At 41.6% G+C, this 20,876-nt stretch overlaps 1 protein-coding gene across 2 annotated transcripts; it reads left to right on the forward strand.

Annotated features, from left to right (window-relative positions):
* The first annotated feature begins 989 nt into the window (after positions 1–989).
* On the forward strand, positions 990–20,402 carry OSGIN1 (oxidative stress induced growth inhibitor 1). Of its 2 annotated transcripts, none has more exons than XM_054840538.1 (6): positions 990–1,011; positions 13,695–13,797; positions 16,359–16,495; positions 16,816–17,007; positions 17,334–17,425; positions 18,077–20,402. In XM_054840538.1, the coding sequence occupies exons 2-6, from the start codon at positions 13,713–13,715 to the stop codon at positions 19,068–19,070; spliced, it is 1,500 nt and encodes a 499-aa protein (XP_054696513.1). In that variant the 5' UTR covers positions 990–1,011; positions 13,695–13,712; the 3' UTR covers positions 19,071–20,402. The 2 variants fall into 2 exon arrangements, with proteins under 2 accessions (XP_054696513.1, XP_054696512.1); XM_054840537.1 differs by lacking the exon at positions 990–1,011 and adding an exon at positions 9,420–9,553.
* Positions 20,403–20,876: the final 474 nt, after the last annotated feature.

Below are 20,876 nucleotides of genomic sequence, written 5' to 3' on the forward strand. Positions count from 1 at the left end.
CAGTACTTTCAGTGAAAACATCTGTTCAGAAACTCTGTTCTCAACCCTGGAGTCTTGATCCTTTGCAGTGCATTTAGCAGTGCCAGTCAGCGTGCTGGAGTGATTCTGAGCCAGGAGCTGAATTCCTCAGTGCCACAAAACATGCCCATGGCAGGGTGTGCAACTTGATTTCTTTTTTTCAGAGGCACTGACTTAGCAATGCACTGAACACCAAAAATCTTGGAACTGATGTTTCCATTACAGCTTAGCAGAGTGGGGACATCAAACACGAGCAAATTGACAACTGGCACATGGCTTATTGTTGCTGCTAAGACGCTTATGAATGCCTAGCTGGCTTTCTCTACAGTCACTAACAGAAAAGCTTGTAACATAACTCAGTGGGCTCAGGGGTGAGAAAAAGTTAGGGAAAGACTGCAGGGAGGGAAGAATGAAGATCATAAGGTCAGCCACAGCGGAAGATGGAGTAAGAGACAATAGATGGAGAATTATGTTATGTAGTACAACAGTGACTTAGGTGTATGCTGGGATTTTTGGCCTGAAGTGGAGAAGCAAAACTCAAAGGAAGGCTAACAGAATGGGCTGCTTTTCTAGCAAGCCTGCAAGCAAAAGGGGGTTTAACATTGCAATGTGGGTAGCAGACACACAGAAGATCTGGCTCTCCCAGGCTCAACAGCCTTGCATGTTTCCTGGTTGCAGTAAGGGTACGGAGTACTTCAGAAGTCCTGCATGTTACCTTGGTGCTGCTTAGTATCCACTCTGTCTAATCCAGGTTAGCTAAGGGTTCTGTACATTCACTGGCAGTGCATGTACTTTGTCTTTCAAATACGCATGAATAACAGCCACTCCTGAGGCAAACCTAGGAGTGACTTTGCATAAGCTCTTCATGTATGCTTTTCTTCCAGGTGAGAGAATAAGAGCAGATCAAGATCAGGCCAGGGAAGAGAGGGCAATATGAGCTCTTCGTGCTTCTCTGCTATGTTTACCTAAGGCCACCTCCCTCCTGAGTACAAGGTGAGAACGTGCTTCCTCCCACACACACAGATTGCCCTTCAGTTATTTTGTTGAGGTTTCTTTGTGAACAAGAAGTATCCAGAAAGTCTCCAAGGCTCTCCGCTTTGCTTTTTATCAGGCATGTGGGTGACTGTATTGGTTTGAAGAACAATCTGTGCGATGCTTCTGTACTGTCATATTACTTCACACTTTTGCACAATTGCTATGTGTTGTGTCACTCTGGCACAGGTCCAGGCAAGGAAGCTCAGAGTAGAGACTAGCTTGAACTTGAATCTAAGGTCATGATAAATAGTCCTGTGGAAATGTCTGCTTTTACTGGTCCTTACTGGTACTGAAGCAAATAAAGTGCTAGTAAAGGATGAAGGCCAAACCAGAAAGTTGCTACATAATCCTATGATTTATCTGTGCTTAGATTACCAGGTGATGTGCTGTTTTTCCTCATCTCAACATGTGAGAGATCTGGAGAAGGTCTAGAGGAGGCAAACCAGGTTGATAGAAGGTATAGAACAGTTTCTGTATCAGAAATAAGTCATAAGACCAAGATGAATATAATAGAAGTCTATAGAGCTGAGTGGTGTGGAAGGGGAGTGGTTGTGTACTCTCCCTCCCAATGCAAGAGCTAGAGGCCACATGTGAAATTAATAGGAACTAGCTGAAAGTAAGTGGAAGGAAGGTGCTAGCAAATTAATAAACCTTATCAGATTTCAGCCAGTTTGAATGCAAATACCTGGAGGTAGGGGAAGATACAAGATGAGCATCTCATGTTTGTCCTGTTCTCTTCTGTGACTGCTAATGCCCACTGCTGAGGATGGGATACCAGGTTGGGTGGACCCTCTGAGTCAGTCTGGCCTGTCTTGTGTTTGTGCCCCTACAGACAGCGCAAATAGTGAGCTCTAGTTACCTAGTGTGACAACCTGGGCATGTGTTCAGGCACAGCAAGCTGCAACAGCAGAGACCAGGACGTAAGCTCCCAAGACATGGCAGGATAGCTCTGATCTGCAGTTAGTGCTGATAGCCTCAAATGTTAACCTTCAGAGTGTCAGGAGTACAAAAGAAGGCTTTAGATAACACTGTGGTCAGAGCTCCCAGGGAACTGATATCAAAGATAACCTGTGCTTCTGGTCACCTCGGTGCCACGCTATCCTGCCCTGTTGAGCATGTATCAGTCTGGACTGACAAACAGAGCAAGTTGGGTACTTTGCTGTCACAGCTCTGCTGCGTGGCTTCAGCCTTGAGGTAAAGGGTCACTTTAATATTACAGTCCTTGGGCTCTTTGGTAGAGGTTTTGCTTGATGATTCAAACTTAGCATTTTCACAATAAAGACAAATATTGACTAGTGACCCAGAAACACCACCTCCTTTTCATCCCTGCCTGGCACAAGTTCTCTATGGAAGAACAGAAAAATTGAGACATGCTGCAGCTGGTCTGACAGCTGTCAAAAATGAGAGCGAATTATAGATAAGTTATTTCTCTCTGTAGAATAATTATTGGCAAGGGCATAGGACTAGTGTCTCATCTCATTAGAAATATCTGCTTGATAGACAAAAAATAAAACACACTGAGGGGGAAAAAAAAAACCCCAAACAACCTAAAGTCAGTCAAGCAAAAAAAAAATACACTTGAAATAGGAATAGTAAGCTTTTGGTACAACAGCTGGGGAGGAGAAGCAAGGAGGACACCTTTAGTGAAATTTCTCCCCAAAAAGGCAACTTGAACAAGATCTTCAGGGGATTTTGGTTCTTACTCTGTTAAATGCTGAATACATATATTGAAAGATAATTCTTGCTACAGCAGCATTGCACACTTGTTTCATTGACCTATGCTCAGCTTTAAGCTTTGACATGTGGGGAAAAAAAAAAAGGATGACTGTCAGCTAGATGTGGAATCACACAAATTGCTAGGTATTTCTAAAACAAATGCATTGGGGAATTAGTTACTGAATGGCTTTATTCTTGTGCAGAAACCCTGCCTCTTTCTTTCCTGCAAGTTCACTGTGCCAAATCTTTTCAGAGTTCATAGAGGATATTCTGTATGTTCCTAAACCACAGAAATGACCCCGGAATATATGGATGTTTTTCAAAATAGCACATCCTGTTTTACAGCAAGTGGCAGCTCCTTTCATGTTCCAGCCTCCTTAAACTAGTCTAAAAACAGAGCTGTCAATTACAGGTGAGAAACCTTGACCTATGAAATAATTTTGTTACACTTTAATGCATTACTGTTATACTGTGACTAAGTGATAAGATTGTCTTTGAAAAAGATACTGGTTTATCCAGTTTTATGTGGAACAGTTCAAGGGACTTTAAATTTTGCTCCTGGCAGTCAGTGGTGCAGTACATAGTGCTACTGTGAGGGGAAATTGGGGTCTAAGAAAAATGTAGCTTGAATATAATCACATCAGCTAATCTTTCAATGTGCATGAAAGCCCTGTTAAGAGAAAGGGACTTGCATGCTAAAATCTTTTAGAATTTCCCAGACACTCCTAAATTTACAGCAGAAAGAAAACATTGCAAGTCAGGAACATCAGAATTGGTGACCTGGATGTAGCAATCAACCTCTGATAGTCAGTGTCAGCTGCTTCAGACAATGGTGAAAATAAACTCTGAGGGTGGGAAGCTGCAGGATAACCCTAGCACAGTCCTTTGTAAACGCTCACAGCTAAACACTATTGTGCTCTGCTGCAGAAATGCTTATTTTTCTTTAAGGAAGTCAATTTTATATTGGCTGTATTAGCTCTGGGTGCCCTTAGCTGTACATGTTTCTAAGCCTTTCAGGAATGCTATTAAATTCTTTATCTTAAGTGATTCTTGATCTTGATAAAGTGAAGGAAGTAAAACTTAAAGTTAGGCTAAAGAGCTGCAGAATGGCTTAAGGTGTAGCAAGGAAATGAATCCAAGAATCTCCAAAGGCTTTCTGCAGCCCACTTTAGGAAATTTTGTGTGACTGAGTTAAGCTCATTGCATTACATGCTCTTTTTCCAGTTTTGAATTACCCACTTGTATTTGAAATCACTGTTTTTCCTTGAGGGAAAACATGTATAGAAAAGATGCCCAGTGCTCACAGTTCGGCTGTACCTACTACTTCAAAGTTTCTTCTCTATTGGTTATTCCAGTCAAGAAACCATGGGTATTAGTTTTTGTGGGATATTTTCTGCTTTTGGGCATATGCTTGCCAAGTTTCTCAGTCTGGCACATCATAATATAATATGGCAGTTTATTAAATTAAGCTATCAGTTGCCAAATGCCAGTATAAATTAAAAGAACATAATTTAACACCGATGGTAAGATTGTAGAAACTAAAGGCTGTGTCTTCAAATGATCCTGCTATCCTGAACTCATGTAAATATTTATGAATATATTGACATTAAGATAAGAAGAGGAAAATTCCCTACTGGCTTCATGTGCAGTTTAATCTTTCACTAGGTCATAGCTGCTGTTTGTTTGAAATGAAAGTGCATGTGTTTACTTTTTCCCCCCAAACCACATCAATGTTGAGATCACAATGGAGGTCTGAGTGCAGTGCGTGTGAGCCGAGCTTTCCTCTGCATCTTGCACTTGGGGAACAAGGAATCTGCGAGGCCCAGTCTTTCTGGGAAAGAAGCATGGCTGTAGTCCCTTGAGCCTAAGGACTCGTAACTCTTTGCATCCTACCAGTTCGTGAAAGGAAGCATATGTGCTGGGAAGTAGAAAGCACACTAGATTTGGCTATCATCCCTGTACACTCTCATCTGAGAGAACAGTTATCCTGGCCCGTTTTCAAAGGGGGACCAGGGGAAATGCATGCACAGCCACCCAGCACTCTACATGGATGCTTCACCTGTGTACTCAAGAGTGACTGTATTTTTGCAAGATATCCATTGCCATCTCACAGTATAGCAGGCTACTTTGTACTTAGGAACATCTTTTCAGAGTGTGTTTATGCAGACTAGCTAGATCTCTGCTAATGCTCTCCATTATTGTTTCTTTAGCCTGGATAGAAAAGATGAGACCTCCCAATAAGGCATTCTTAGTACACACTAGAGTGCCCACACAAGTCTTTACTGCAGAGTAGCCAAAAAGATGACTGCATGAATGCAGACAGTAGAGCTTCACAGCCCTCCTGGGTAGTATGATTGATTCTCACCATCCCAAGTTTATTTTTTAGCAGATGTTTTCAAGACATAGTGGTAGAAGGGGGTGGTGCCTCTGGACAATGAAGGCTGATGAAAATCTTTAGTTTGGCCTCATTGATTTAGGAGCACAAACCTCTTAAAACCGACAGAGAACGATTTCAAGGTAAGGAGTTGAGAGTGAGGAAAAGCAAAATTCACTGTTTTAAAATAGTTCCAGCAAAATGTAAGGTTTTGCTTTTTACTTAAATCTTCAGGTTACTGGGACAAAACTGTTTCAATCATTTATCTGACTGGGAGGTCAATATTCTTTTGAATAACAAATGGGTACAGTGAACCTTTACTTCTCTCTGTTGGATCCAGCTGCCTAAACACTGCAAAAAGAAGTGTGAACGCAGGACAGGACTGGCCTTGGCAGAGACAGGGGAAACTCGGACACGTGCTCTGGCCAGAATCTTTCTTTAGAGGAAGCCATGTGAAAGCACAAACACATGTAAGAAGTCACAAGTAGAACTGGGTCTCACTATTGTCAAAGTTGCCTAAGCTGCTTTTTTTTTCTGTCAAGCCTAGCAATTATCTGGGCTTTCCCATGGTTTTTTTTACCTCTGTCACTTAGCAAAGCAAGTGATGTACTTCAGAGATCCAGCTGCTGTCAGAGGTGGCCTGGCCACAGCTTGCATCTTCTGATTCAAAGGGTGCTAGGACATCTACAGGGAATATCTTGCTGATATGGGTCCAGGTTATGGTGTTGGCGACAAATGTGGATTTTTTTAGTTGAAGCAAAAAGAAACTGGGTAGAATGTTACAGTATTGATGTCAAACTATTTATTATCATTAAATATGCAGGTTCTGGTTTTAGTGGATAAGCTAACGTAGAGTTTAAGTGGAAGTTTTCCTTTGTGAAAAAGGTGGAGATGCTTTTGGCAGTAGCAGAGTGAAGCTGGGTTTCAGGTACTGCATGGAGATCATATAGAACCAAAATACTTGGTCAGGCCTTGTAATGTTTGAATTTGAGATTCTGCCTTAGGATAAATGATCTGCACTGGAGGGGTGGGTGAAGCACTTAGTGTTCCCTTAGATGCAGAATTTTATATTTGTGTTTTACCATAGTTGAAAGAAACACCAAAGCATCAAAGCACTACTGCGGCCCATGGAGGATCACACTGGGAGTGTTCCTCTAATTATGAAAAACTAGCAGATCATGAAGGTCTAATGTGTGAAACGGTGTGGTATGTCACGATGATTTGGCACAGAGTGATGGTGCACCTTAAGTCTGGCTAGAGGGGAGGGTGGATGCTTGAGAGGTACTATAATAAGTGTTCTGCCATGAGTTGTCAGCAGCAGAGGTAGCAGCAATGGACTCTGACACCAGAGGAATGTTACTCCTTAAGCTGTGGAGTGCTATGGCTCTGTACATGTTTTCTGGTATATTCTTCAAATTTTTACCTTTGTAAAACAGCCTCAACTTGTTGGAGTTCTGAGTACTATATTGTGGCTGACCTGAAGGGAAATTAACTGACCTTGGCAACAAATGCACCCAGGAGTGTTGATACTGTGAACTGCAGAGTATGACCTGAAGGTGGAATGAATAACTACTGGTGAAGTCTGCCCCCTCTTCTGCAGGCCACAACCTTATCAAGTGGGGACTGATGAGTGGTGCGGTATTTTGAATTCCTCCCTACACACTGATGAGGGATGACTTGCCTAGCTACCGTTATATTATGGACAAGACTCATTCATATAAAAGTAAATGTAGTGCTCTACCACTGTGACAAGTGGTTTTGCAAGTACAAAGATAGAATTGATCCTTCATATTATGTGAAGGCAGTCCTTAATGTTATGGGTCTCATGTAAAAAAAAAAAAAAAAACCAAAACCCAGGCTCTTTAAAGAAAGAAGCTTTTCACAAGCTGCTACGTAAGTATTATTTTGCTTTTGCTAGGTCATTTGGTGGTGTCTTGCTAATCTTGCTTAGTATCTGTTTTCTGGATAATGTTCATTAGAGGCTAAGCTTTAGTATTTTATTTCTAAAAGGGAAAAGTTTAAAGAACAGAGGAGAAACCCTTGCAAATAATTCCTTTTATTGACAGTTTCCACTTAGGGTACAAATAGATTTGTCAGACTTGTGTGATAGGGATGTGAGTTCCTCAGATCTCAGCTGGAGTGTAGTGCAATACACCTCCATGAATGAGCCTACAGACTAGTGGTTTAGAGACCTTCAGATTTTTACAGAAAAACCTCCTCTAAAGACCCTTAAATCTGTGCACCGATAAAATATTTTTGTCAGTTTGTGCGAAGAAAAAAGTATTGGTAGTCAACTGCACACTCTGACAGCTATGAAAAGAGATGATTTCCAGCATGACTTTGCACTTTTATATAAGCTTTTTACTTGAGCACTTAACTAATCTGAATGATACTGCTTGTAATAAATCAGGAAGAAAATGTAAGTGAATTGCATAAATTTGTAGGTCAAAGGGTGACTGCCAGGCCAAGTGCTGATTGCACAATTACTTCTTCTTCTGGAAAGTTTGTGCAGACAATGTTGGGCTGAATTATATCTTTCCAGATAAGGTACACAAGGAGAAACAGTAATATTGATATATATTCCATGGGATGTGTTTGTTGGGATATCTATAAAACAAGAAGCCCCCGAATTGCTGTATTCAATGGTCTTATTGTACAAGCAAATAAAGGACAGTGGGTTATTGTTGTACACGAATATTTTCCTGTGAAGAACTGTACTATGTGCAAAAACATAATAGAGCTCGTGGTTTTGGAAGGACACCCTGGCTTTATTTGCAGAGGTAATGGAGATTCTAGTTTTCCAATTTCTAGTGTGAAATGGAGAGGATCTCCTTTTCCTGTAGATAGAGGACATCTTTATTTCTGCAGGTTTGCACCCATAGGAAGTATTCCTGATTTTACTGCTTATAAAGCCTGCCAAACTGTCATACGATTTGCTCTTGTATCTATGCCATGAGCAAGTATGGACTTGAACATCTTTGTTCTAAAATGTTTGACATGCAACACTGCAATATATTGAAGAAAGTTTTTTAAAAACCTAGTAACAGGACAGCCTTAAATCACCTAACCAAACAAATGCCTTAATTTCTCTGGAAGCTTAATTTATCCTTGACTGATACAGATACATTTGTTACCTGCCAATAAATATCTGGATAATGCATATAAAAGCCTTTGCTCCTGTCAAAAAATCAGTATGAGTTATTTAAGAGCTCTGTGCAAGTGCTACCTTAGATAAAGGCCCAGATAACTCGAAAGAGACCTTAAAAAACCACCCCTCAGTCTGACAAGTATTTACTGAGTCAGATTTTTAGAGGGATCACTGTTAGTTAAGTGAAACAATGGCTTCATATTTATTAAAACAACTTAGTCTGGTGGAATTAAAATAGATTATAAGTTTCTTACTTTGATGTGGGTCTTGAGAGTTCATGAGAAGGAATTCTATACTGGTTTTTTTCTTTTATATCATGTGGTTGGAAGTATGCATCTTAACTGGGTATCAGCAGTCCTCCTGATTCCCTGGAGACTGTAGCTTTAAAACAGATGGCCTCAGAGATAAAAATACACAGCACTTACTACTTGAACTGAACACTCTGGCACAAACTATTTTATTTGTTAATGGCACTTTAAATTTAGCAAGCTTGATCGATTATTCCACTGAATTGAAGTAAGATACCTTGGATGAACATCCTGATATGTTGTTTTATGGGAAGCAGTCTGATTCATTTTACTGCTACTATGCAACAGGTTTCTAACACTTAATCTCACTGAAGAAAAAAAATCTGTATTTTCAGACCCACTACAGCTATGCTATAATAATAAGGTTAAACTAAAACTACAGACTGTCCAAAGTAGGAAGAAAGTAATCACATTTTCTTGTTATTTTGTGGCCAAAAAGATCACTGGCTTTAAAACAAGCGAACAGTGTTATCCTATTGCTCTAATTCCCACCTGTAATTATAACTAGCAGTTTTTCTTTTAAATACAGAGGAAAAACCTAGTTCTGCCACAGGAAGTATTGCATTTTATGAAGTCTCAGGTTTTAATTTGCCCTGAGGGTTAAAAATGAAGATATTTGTTCAATGCAGGACTTCTGTGATGCATGGCTCCTATAAGGCATGCTTTCACTGTAGTCATCTAGTCAGCTGAACGTTACTAAGGAAGATCACTACATCATTCATTCACAAGCTGGGAAGGGAAATATTCTTGCTGACTCATGCTTATAAGAATTTTCCTTGCTCCGCCTCCATTCATTTCAGCTCCTCCTCTCCTCTTTTAGTGCTGGTAACGTACTATATTTAAACAGCTGTCTTAGAGCAGAGGCAGGATTCAAGGCTTGTAGTTTGGTTGGCTTTCCTGACTGTACAGGCATTTTCATAAAGATCTCACTTCTCATCAGACCTGCTGGTAAAGGTAAGAGGGCTGTAAGTAAATGTAGAGAGCTTGGTCTAGCATACTGTAACATTGCTTTATGAATATCACAGGGGTGTTTTTAGAAAGGTATTATTTTTGTGTACTATAGAGATTAATTTTTTCCACATACTTTGTGGAATAACTGGCCTGGCATGTAAGAGTGATAATGCAAGTGGAGGGGGAAGAATAAACTTCTGAAACTTGTAGGCAAGTATAAAATGTAAAAGCTATTGAGATTTCTGGTTTTTAAAAGCATTAATGAGTTGAATTTTAAAAACTGCTGATTAAATGAATGGGTTGATGAAGAAAAGCTGAAGAAAACTGTTGCATTTGTGTTAGTATTGTTCTTGTTTAAACCTGAGTGTCATGGTAGCTCTTTCAGTCTTTTCCATTATTTATATATACTGACTGCGCTGTTCTTCTGAACTCTCCCCATGTGCTGTAGAGGCCACACTTGGTGGTCCTTACTTGAGCAAAAGTCTCATTGATGTTATAGGGAGAGCTACTTGATGTGGCTGATGTAACTTGGCTTTTTATTTCTGCTAAAGATCATTCAGTGTCATTGTTTTGCTAAATGCATTTTTGCTTTTTCTTTTACTCACTTAAAACCTGTTTCAATTGTGCAGCCTGCAACTACTAGGGGCCACGCTGACCGACTTTGTGAGCTATAGTCCCTCTAGGCTTCAGACTGTGTCAGGAAGGTATGCAGAGTTTGGCCCAGAAAGAGCTGGGTGCTTTTCCAAGCCAGAACAATTATGTAACATCACATACACTGAAATACTTTGGAAGCAGCAAGGAGATAAATTGTGGAGCTTGCAGCATGCTCCCAAATGAAGAGGAGAGAGACACCCATTTAAAGTAGGAAGCCTAAAGCAGGAGCCAAAACAGGGATCGGTGTCACTTAAGTCGACTAAGCGTGAGTGCCTAGCAGCCTACTCTACGTAAAAGGAGGGTGAGAAGTGCAGTCTTGGGTTTCTTTCTAGCTCAGGCTTTCTCTTGCTGCTAAGTAGTTCTGTATAGACTCAAAATGAACTTCAATGTCCTGTATGCTTTCCAATAGTCTCTGCAAGAACAGGCTTTCATCTGCTACACTGTATTAGCTGTACAGGTTATCAAGGTATATGTGGTCCCTTGATTCTAAGATTGCAAAAAAAAAAAAAAATCCAACTTCTAATAGCAGGAAAAGTGAACATTTGGCCTGCAACTGAAATGCCTGAGGTGCTCTGAGCTCAGTTTTACCCCTAGAAGTCAAACATTTAGCCTACAGGATGGGAGTAGCTATAAACAGGTTCAGCATCTGGTTCACTTTTTACTTAAAGAATTATTAACTGTGAATTAAAGATGGCAGCTATAGGATGTGGAAGGGACTTCTTCCATTTGTAGACACATGCTAGGATAAACAGAAGCATCTCTGATGGTTAATCTTGTGTTGATAGAATTGTCCAGTGCCAAAACTTCAGGAAACAAAGCGTGTAGCACGAAAATGGTCATTATGGGGTTTTGTGAACCCGGATCCTGAATAAAACCATGGCTAAAAATGGCCATGAATGTGCATGGATATATTTCATCAGAATATCAGTTGCGTTCCTCTAGCCATTAAGGTTTGGTTTAATTCAAACAAAGGCTCCTTTTTCATGTGTCAAAGTAGAGCAGTGGAGGAGAGTGTTATCACTGAGCCCTTGGCTGCTGGCTTTGTTCTGTATCAGGGTGGGGTAGGGTGGCATAGTGCAATGGCCAGGAGCCAAGGCAACCTTCCTCTAAAGCAAACAAGACTGCCAGGCTAACTTCTACTGTCTTGTGCCTTTTTGTCCCCTTCAGGCTCCCCCAGCAAAATGCTGGCACACGATGGCATGACTTTGCGCCCAAGTCTTACAAACAGGCTTCCAGGATTGTTATTTATATGCTCTCCTGGAACTGTTGCCATGTGCTGTGCTGGGTTGGTTCAGTAGTCCTTGCTTCCAGCAAAAATGCCACGGATGTTGCTGGGTTACCACTGTCTACAGAGTGCATACAGTCTTTCTGTGCATGCTGCTGCAAGAGTGCTATGGAGCAGAAACCTGGAAGACTGCTTCCAGAGATCTTGCTTCCCTCTTCCAGACTCTCAGTAGTTTCACAGAAATAAGATGTGCACTCTGCTAGGAAAACTTCATGTGAACTTGTCGTCTTGCATATTTACAGCCATGGAGAGGGATTTGTTTGTTACTGTTTGTTACCATGGAGAAGAAATCTCTGCAGATAGGTACTGTGGTTTAAGTGGTTTGAGGGGAATACCTTAGTGGTCACACCAGTGTCCTGTTCCCTTGGAGTCTCTGGCCATGCCAGGTGCTGGTGCTGACTTCTACCAATTGCAACTCTGGAGCTTTGTGGTAGGGAATTATTTGGGGATAAATTCACACAACAATCTGCTGAAGGTGGTGCAGGCTTTGGTTCCTGTGGTAGAAGCTACCCAAAAAGCTGGGGAAATACTTGGGCAGTTAAGCTGTGCTCCTGCAGCTACCAGGGTTGGGTTAAATAAACCTTAAGGGGTGTTCATCTTCTGTTGTGTATGCATCTACCTTTGAGTCTCAAATAAACTGGGAGCCTAAGGTTCCTTGAAATCAGCGCCCTTCAAAGCTAGATGCTTGAAATTACTTAAATTAGAAAGCATGACTCTTATGTCTTTTAAGTGGTTCTTGCCCTCTCTGGCAAAATGCATGAGAGTCTTAGGCTAATGCTCAGTTAAGTGGTAATAGGGAACCAGTGTTACTAAACCGTGATCTAAAAATATGGACAGAGCTGCTAGTTTTCAATACAACTTGTAAGCCTTATGTGCCTCTATTTGGATGAACCCAGTCCTCTTGGAATAGCTCTGTCTAGCACAACGATGGCTGTATATTGGTGTATACGAACTGTCACATCCTTGCAGGCAAATGCATTTGCAAGACTCCTCCTGAAGCCTGGGATTCTGCAAATCCTAAACTCACATGTGGTTTTCTGGCCGTTCATTCATTCACCACAGTCTTGCTGCATTACTGTAGTTGCTGGTGATGTAAATGTCAGGCTTAAAGTGGAGCATTACACTTGTAGGATGACATTTGCTGCAATATCTGTGTCAAAGGCAGTGATGTGCCAGACCTTATGGGAGCGTGCAGTGTGCTTGCCAAAGGTCTTTCTGTGCTTGAAAAGGGTGTGGAAAGCATGCCCTACTGAACAAAGTCATGCCATTCAGTAGATTTTTACTTAGCTTTCCAAAATGAGAGTAATCTTTCTAAAAAGGACTGTGTTCTCTGTAGAATACCTTAAAAGCTTATACTGAATTTTGAAAATTTCACTTGTACTGTGGTAAAAATAACTTTTTAACTTCTCCAGATTAGTGACAGTATAGTTGAATTCCCTGGAAAACTAAAGTAGTCATTATTTGATATACTAGGATTCCTGCAGGAATGGCAAAAAACTTTGATTTGCTGTTCATTGAATATCTGTGCAACAATCAAATGAGTTTTGTAGATACCACTCTGACACTTTAGTCTCCAAGATAATAAATTTGTTATATATTTTGTTTAAAGACTTGTTACTTACTTATTCAGACCTAAAACTCTCTGTTTTCTGGAAAATTAAGAAAGAAGGTTCAAGGCACTAAACTAGCATTTATCAAAACCCCTTTAGTGATGGAATGGCACGTATTTGAAAATGCAGCCAAGAGATTTCCAATCTTTGGACAGGAGTCTTGAGTGAGGTTTGCTCTAATTATTATTAAATGCACAAGTCTATTTAAAAAGTACAAGGTGTTCATGACAATTATGGCAATAATATTTTTCTACACAGTATGGGCAGAATTGAAGTTTTCTTTAACAAGCTGCAACACATCAGTTATTATAGGCACAGGTTACTGAAGTTGCCAGCTGTTCTGGAGGGCCTGGAATTTGTGTGTGGAAGAGAAAGATAAGGGTCCTCTCCCTGTTTAATGGTGTAATCAGGGAATCATCCTTTGGTTTTGTGGGCAGGAGGAGAAAAAGATAAGCAGGCTTGTCCTGAGTGTGGAAGTATAATGTGATGGTCTGCAATGCAAGGATAATACTCTAGGTCAGCCTGGGTTTGTGGGCTATAAGGTCATGCTTTTTGTCAAAAAAGCAAATAATTCAAAACTTGCTTGTTTTTACAGGCAGACTCCAGGACATAAATGCTTCCGGACAGGAAGATGTATGCATTATTGAACAGACCCCAAAATAAGAGTGGGTTCAAATCACTGCCTGTAGTGATCATAGGTAAGTTTTTTGGGTTTTTTATCCCCTTGCCAGCATTGCTGTTTTCTCTAGTGCTGTTGTTGCTTTGGACTTGCCGTCCTCAGCTCTTGTTCCATGTGTTCTTACTCAAACCAGAAATGCAAGACCACTGTTTCTACCTCCTTTCCCTGACAGCCGAACTCTTTCTAGTACTGAGAGAAAGACCGCTAAAAGTCGTGGGAGGTAGGGAACCAGGTGTTTGACAAACTAAAACACATACCCCTCTTTCAACAGAAAAATTGGTAAACTTTTGGGCATCAGTTCAGCTGGGCCTGTCTTTGTTTTCTGTTGGATATTTAGAAGGATTTGAAACCTTTTCACTACAGATAGTTAATCAAGTTGCTGTGAAGTGATTCTCTGTAGAGCTTGAGTTGGAGGTGGGTTTGTGTGATCTCTTTTCCCACTGTGTGTGTTTAGAAAGTGCTTCAAATGCTATTAAAGTTTCTCAATTTCTCACATATTTATTTTAAAATGCAAGTCAGCTACACTGATTTTATACAGATTTAATAGATTTAATAGAATTTAATAGAATGGTAAAAAGCTGTGGGTTTTCTACCAGTTTAGAAAGCAGGTTATGTAGTAACCATCTTGTCTTGCAAGAGCTTTGTAATGTGAGGGGATTCTTGGAGCAAAGCACCAGTGATGTCAGTGCCTTCCGCTCTGTGACCTATCATGAGCTGTGCCTGAGTGCAGGTGTTGCACCCTTTTCATCTGAGCATGTGTTTAAATGCCTTGTAGAGCTGGGTTCCTTCCTTATCTGTCATCTAACTTATAGCCCCCATGAGAGCTAGTCCATTTATGTGCACCACATAAATCACGCTTAATCCTTGCTAACAGAAAGTTTGACAAGGACATTACTACCAGCAGGTTCTAGTCTGAGAGTGACTTTGTACTGCCCAGCTGTACAAGTATTCAGGTGGGAGAGAGGATATTTTGGTACATCCCTAGTACACCTACACAGGGATCCAGTGTGGATATATCACTAAAGCCTCACAGAAGCACCGGGGTGAAGATGCGTACTCTGAGGAGGCTGTTGGACTGAAGCAGCTCAGCCATTTCACTGCAGCTGCACATTGCACGCAGGTTCCAGCACTTCCCCAGGCTCTGCTCGGAGAAGGCTGTGGACTCCCTCTGCTGTGCTGGCAACCTCATGAAAGCAGTTGCCTTCTAGAATAGTCTGAGCCCTGGAGGAAGCTGTGACCATCCATATTGAACTTAGGTGTGGTTCAGAGTAAGTCGTCTGTGTTGCTGAGTGTTGTACACTCAAATGATTAAGTTTGCCTTGGGTACCTCCTTGTACTTCCTAAAGCGAAGGAGTAAGTTGAAAGGTGTTAAGCCTTAGTATAGCTGTGGTCTAGTTAGCTTTTAATTGCTGTTGCTTTTAGATAACTTTCCTGCAAGTGGAATATTCCAAACACTGCCCTGCAGCTGCTGGTCCTTGCTCAGCACAGGGGACTTTGGCCCCAGCTGTGGCATATACTGCCCTCCACATAGCTCTGCTAGCTATTAGCTTTACAGCCTGAGCCTCCCTCTATCTCACATCGCTAAGCAGCCACCTTTGCTCCAGTTGCTTACGCAGACAGCACGGGCACTGTGCCATCACAGCCTGCTGCAGGCTGCTGTGTCACTTCAGCTCTCCTCCCCTACATCATCACTGCATTATGTAATGGTTAGTCACATACTAGTGAGCGGCAAAGCCTGAGCAGCCAGAGAGGCTGACACCTAGTTATGCAGACACTGTAGAATATTAAACATCCTGGAGAACAGCCATGTGAAAACTTTCCATGGCCAACTGTCACTGGGCTTCGGAGACACATATATCAAGTTTTTCCACGGGCTGTTGGGTGGTCAGCAGGAGGAGTTCAGTCATCCAGCAATCTGTTCAAAGTGCTATATTCTGTGTGGGGTGCCTTGGCATGGCAGAGAGACTTTTTTCCTTAACACACTGCCTGCCATACCACGGTAGGACTGGTTCCCATTTGCAAGTGTCCTCAAGAACCATTAGTCAAAACAGCTATTGCCGGATATCCCTTGTTAGATGGGATTTCTTACTGAGCAGAGCTGTTTCCCCTTCACTTGAATAGTTGCTCTCATTTCTGAACTTATTCTGTATCCTGTGTACAATGAACTATTCTGCATTGGTGTGAAATGTGCATCCAGGAGAGGTGAGAACCCCCCCCAAGTCAGTATGTGACCAGTTTCTAAACCTTTAAAGAAATTAATGAGCCATAACTCAATTCATCAGTGTGATAGAGACTTCAAGCTTAAGGCGAAGTTAAGCTCTGGCTTAACTCAATGTCTCTTCAGCAAGTTCTGAAGACCTTGCAATGCAAATAGATGCAGCTGAGGAGGAGATGGGGACATAAATGGGTAAAACAACTTCCCCAACTCCATCCAATAGGTCAGTGGTCAACCTAGAATAGAAAGTCCCCTGTATCTGCAGCAGTGTATTATCCTTTGAATTGATCTGGATATTAGAAATGCTTCTCAAAAGGCTGCTCTATCTGCAGGAGTATAAATTCTTCTCTATTGTCTCTTTTTAGGGAATGGACCTTCAGGAATCTGTCTCTCATATTTGCTGTCAGGCTACATCCCTTACTTCAAAAGAGAATCTCTTCATCCTCATCCCATTCTTCAGAGGAAACTGGAAGAGGCACCAGGTGTCTCCATTTTGGACCAGGTTTGTGTAAAGAGAAACAGTATAACATCATAGTAAAGCATCCTAGGGGTATATTAAAGTGATAATCCCACACGAATTTTCAAAGTGCACAGATAGAATGAGCCTTAAGCAAAGTACTTCTAGTTGTCCAGATGTCCCTTCTATGAAATGTCAGCATTGCTGCTAAGATCCTTGAGATAGTCGTTGGGTAATAACAGGGTCTGTGTGCCAGTAAATCAGCTTCACAACGCCAAAACCACTGATTGGAAATACTGGAGTGACAAGCAGTCTGCTGCCTGGCAGGGCCATACATTTTGAGCATCTGATCTGCCTTTCTTTAGGATTTGGAGTATCTGTCTGAAGGCTTGGAGGGACGATCCCACAGCCCTGTGGCTCTTCTGTTTGATACTCTTCAGCGTCCAGACACAGACTTTGGTGGAACAGCAGAATCTGTCCTCACTTGGTGGCATGAGACTGACAGAGCCATCCCCCATCTGGTCCTTGGCAGAAATGCTCCTGGAGGTGCCTGGCATGTATGTGAACTGAAGTGTAACCGCTTAGGTCTGTGTGGTGTAAGATTGCCTCTCTGGTCAAGGCATTTGGCTAAAGTTCCTCTGTCAGTCAGCCACTTCTGATTTTATGTATATAGACAAGGAAAAGTTTAAAGGGGGGCGGGGCAAAGCACAAGACATATTTCCAGTCTGTTGCTCTCTTTGGGCAGCATGGATGGTTTCATCTGTGAAAGCAGATCAGAGAAAATCACTGATTTCATGATCTGTGCCCTATTGAAATATGACAAAACTGCATTTCACTTCTTACGTTAAATAACTAAGTAATTTTACTGTGTTTCTTGTTCCAGTCTATTGAGGGCTCTATGGTTACCCTGAGCAGAGGGGAATGGATGGGACTCCCAGATCTCCCATTTAAGGACTGGCTAAAGCAAAAGAGAAGGTAAGAATATCTATGATGTGATTACTTGCAAACATCTGGAGGTTATTTGGGAACTTGGAGTGGACTTCTTGAATGTAGCTACACATCCGTTATGGATGATTCTAGTGAAAGAAAGGACGGTCTCCTACCCCCAGTAAAAGTCTATTCTGCATTTAGTGATTCAGGTAAAGTTGCAGTGCTGCTTGGAATGTATCCTTCTCAACACCCATTGGAGAGATGGATCACAGTGACCATGAGTTCTGAATAGGCATGGTCATCTGACTTCTGTGTCTACTGCTGCCGTCCCTAAAGACAAGTATAATCAGCTCAGCTACTGTGCAGTCTCTGAGGTACTTCTGCTTTTGAGATGTGTAACAGTTAAAGTGCAGGAGTTAAAAATGGATTAGAAGCAAGATGTGAGAGGAAGGCATAAATCAGCAAGCATGTTCTTAGGGACGAGATTCATGCTAGAGAAAGCTGCCTCTGTCCAACAGCTTGTGGACCTGAGTGTTAGCTCTATATACCAGGAATAACTTTGCTGGAGTCAGGTGAAACTAGATAAGTCTTCTCTGGTAGTGCCAAGATAGATGGCTCTAGGATACATTCAGTGGAAGAGGGGAGAAATTCCAGCCTCTTACTTAACTGCTGCTTGACCTTTGTACTCTATTACAGAGGCCTCAGAAACAACAGAGCCACAGCAGAAGACATTGCTCAATATTACCAACACTATGTGATGAAGAAAGGACTGCAGAAGAATTTCAGATGTGGTACTGTTGTGACCTCTGTGAGGAAAGTGAGTGCAGAGAGCATCTCCAACCATGCACAGAAAGATCTGCAGGAGAATTGTGACTCACTCTGGAGCCTCAATGAGAAAAGTATGGAGGTCTTCCAGGTGGATGGATTTTTCAAAACTGTGAAAGGTGATAAAGAGCCCTTTTCCATCTATGCAGAGAATGTGGTCTTAGCTACAGGAACATATGATAGTCCTACTTGGCTTGGGGTCAAGGGAGAGAACCTTTCCTATGTCCATCACAAGCTGTCTGCCTTAGAGGAAGCAGTGAAGAACAACAGCATTGGCATCATGTCGGATCCAGTCTTGATTGTAGGTGCTGGTCTGACAGCTGCTGATGCAATTCTCTTTGCTCACCATTGCAATATTCCAGTAATCCATGTTTTTCGGAGACGAGTCAGTGATCCAGGTCTTATTTTTAACCAGCTCCCCAAAATGATGTACCCTGAATACCACAAAGTCCATCAGATGATGAAAGAACAGTCAGCTGCTTGTGCTGGGCCCTATGAGTGTTATATTAGCCTTCCTGAACATCATGTGCTATCCTTCGGCAAGGACAAGAAATGTGTTTTTCAAGACAAGAATGGCTACCAGAAAGTTTATAAAATTTCCATGGCTCTTGTTCTAACTGGCTCAAACCCCAACCTCTCCTTTCTGCCAAATAATGGCGTTGACCTGGCAATGGATGGTGACCAACCAGTCAATCCAAAGAGGAATCCCATAGATGTTGACCCATTCACCTATGAATGCACGCAGGAGAAAGGGCTTTATGCTCTAGGACCTCTAGCTGGAGATAACTTTGTACGCTTTGTACAGGGAGGGGCTCTGGCTGTTGCCAGCTCTCTGTTAAAGAAAGCGAACAAAAATCCCCCCTAACAAAAAAAAATCCCTATGCTATCTGTGTCCGAATGGGTAACTGCTGTTTTCTTAAAGAAGCAAATCATCTGATTTGTACAACCTCAAATGTAAAGCCCACTCCTGGTATTCTCCAAGGTTACGCAGAGAGTTACTAAGTTCTTGCTGAGTAATTTGGGAAGATTAAGTCACCAAATACAGAGTGGGTTTCACACATGGCAGTACCCTCAGTCCCTGGGGATTCACTCCTTTCCTGCATAGTTGTGTATGAAGGCTGCAGGGGCTTTGACTCTTTTGCCTGGAAAAGTTGGGGGCAAGATAGTGATTGCTCTTCTATGCAACACCTTCCAGGCTGCTGAAAACTGAATTAGGGAACAATCAATTATTTCCAGACAGCAGGCTCGCAACCCTGTGTCTGTTGGTGTCTTACTGTGGTTTTTCATGAAACAAAGTAAGCTGACGTGGTTTTATTTGCTCCTCCTGTGGCTCAGCTGTATGTTCTTATTAGACCAGAAATCACTGAAAGATGCTGCGGGTACCTCTGGCACACGAAGTGGTACTCTGCAAATAAAAACTGACATAGAAACAGTCAAAACTGTATTGTCTCACTGACACCAGCAACAAGTAATATCTAATATCTTTTAATCAAAAGATTCCTGTGATGGTTTTTTCTTCTTGGGAAGGGATGGTACTGATTTACAAACGCTTGGTTTGCCATCTTGCAGCTTTCTACTTTCTAAATCCTAAAACTGCGATGGCCAAATTTTTGGCAGCTGTTGTAGAGACAGCAGAACTAAAAGGGAGCTACTGGTCTGTCTAACTGCCCAGGTCCTGTATGGGGCTTCTGCTGCACAGAGTATTTCAGAGAGATGTAATGTGTTAATATTGTGTGAATTTCTAATGTAATGTGATTATTTTTTTAAAGAGTACTATTTGTGTAAAGGGGAAATATATATAGCATTTTTATAGTGGTTTTCTAAAAGATTTTTATTGGCAAAATATCTTGTTACAGGCATTCAGTCAGTGTTTTGAATGAGCTGGGGTGGGTGGCCTTACGTTGCAAACAGCATTCTCTACAGGGCCTTTCATACTTCTCTCAGGAAAAATCAGTCATAGCTAATCTTAGTTGATGTAAAGACAGACTCTGCTCCCTGCGCTGAAACTCACTGATGTGATGGGATGCAGCACGTGTCTCTGGAAAGCTGTGTGGAAACAGTGGCTGTTTGTAAATGAATTGGCCTCAAATTGAGATGTGTAAGGAGCTTGTCTATAATGTTGCTGTATCACACTTGAATATTTTTGCCACTAACTATTCTTGTATAAATTTTTTTCAATAAAGTGATTTCTGACTTAGTCTGTGGTTTTGGTTTGGTTTTTTTGTTAAACTCTGAATCTGACCCAGAGATGATCTAATGAACTGTTCATCAGCTTCCTGGCAAAAGCACCGGGGTATGGTTTGTGCCTGTGAAGTCCTGCATCTTCCCCTCCCTAGGAGCACAACACTATGGATTTGCTTTCTGTGTATCTTCTTCTTTCCGGTAGGATGGAAACCCCTTGTAGAGTGCTTTGGCAGTGTCTGCCTCTTGTGAGGCTAAAACACAATACCAGACCAAGGTATCTGCCAAACATTTTCTTGCCTAGGGCATCTTTGGTCTCTTTCCTGTTACCTCATGTCTTCTGTTTGGAAAAATCCCAAATTGGGACTTAGTTCAGTAAGGCAGTTTAGAGCAGAAGAGACATTTGAAGGTCTCTGGTCTAACCCCACTAAAACAGGGCAAACTTTAAAGTTAGTGACTTGTCATTTTCTTAACTAGTTGAAGTGTTCCT

This window comes from Grus americana, chromosome 13, assembly GCF_028858705.1.
Source record: "Grus americana isolate bGruAme1 chromosome 13, bGruAme1.mat, whole genome shotgun sequence".
NCBI lineage: Eukaryota > Metazoa > Chordata > Aves > Gruiformes > Gruidae > Grus > Grus americana.

Bases quoted from the DNA above. Each gene is read 5' to 3' on its own strand.
- OSGIN1 (XM_054840538.1), top strand. From the start codon at position 13,713: ATGCTTCCGGACAGGAAGATGTATGCATTATTGAACAGACCCCAAAAT. The intron at 16,496-16,815 runs GTTTGTGTAAAG...GCCTTTCTTTAG, and splicing joins GTGTCTCCATTTTGGACCAG to GATTTGGAGTATCTGTCTGA. The intron at 17,008-17,333 runs GTATGTGAACTG...TTCTTGTTCCAG, and splicing joins CTCCTGGAGGTGCCTGGCAT to TCTATTGAGGGCTCTATGGT.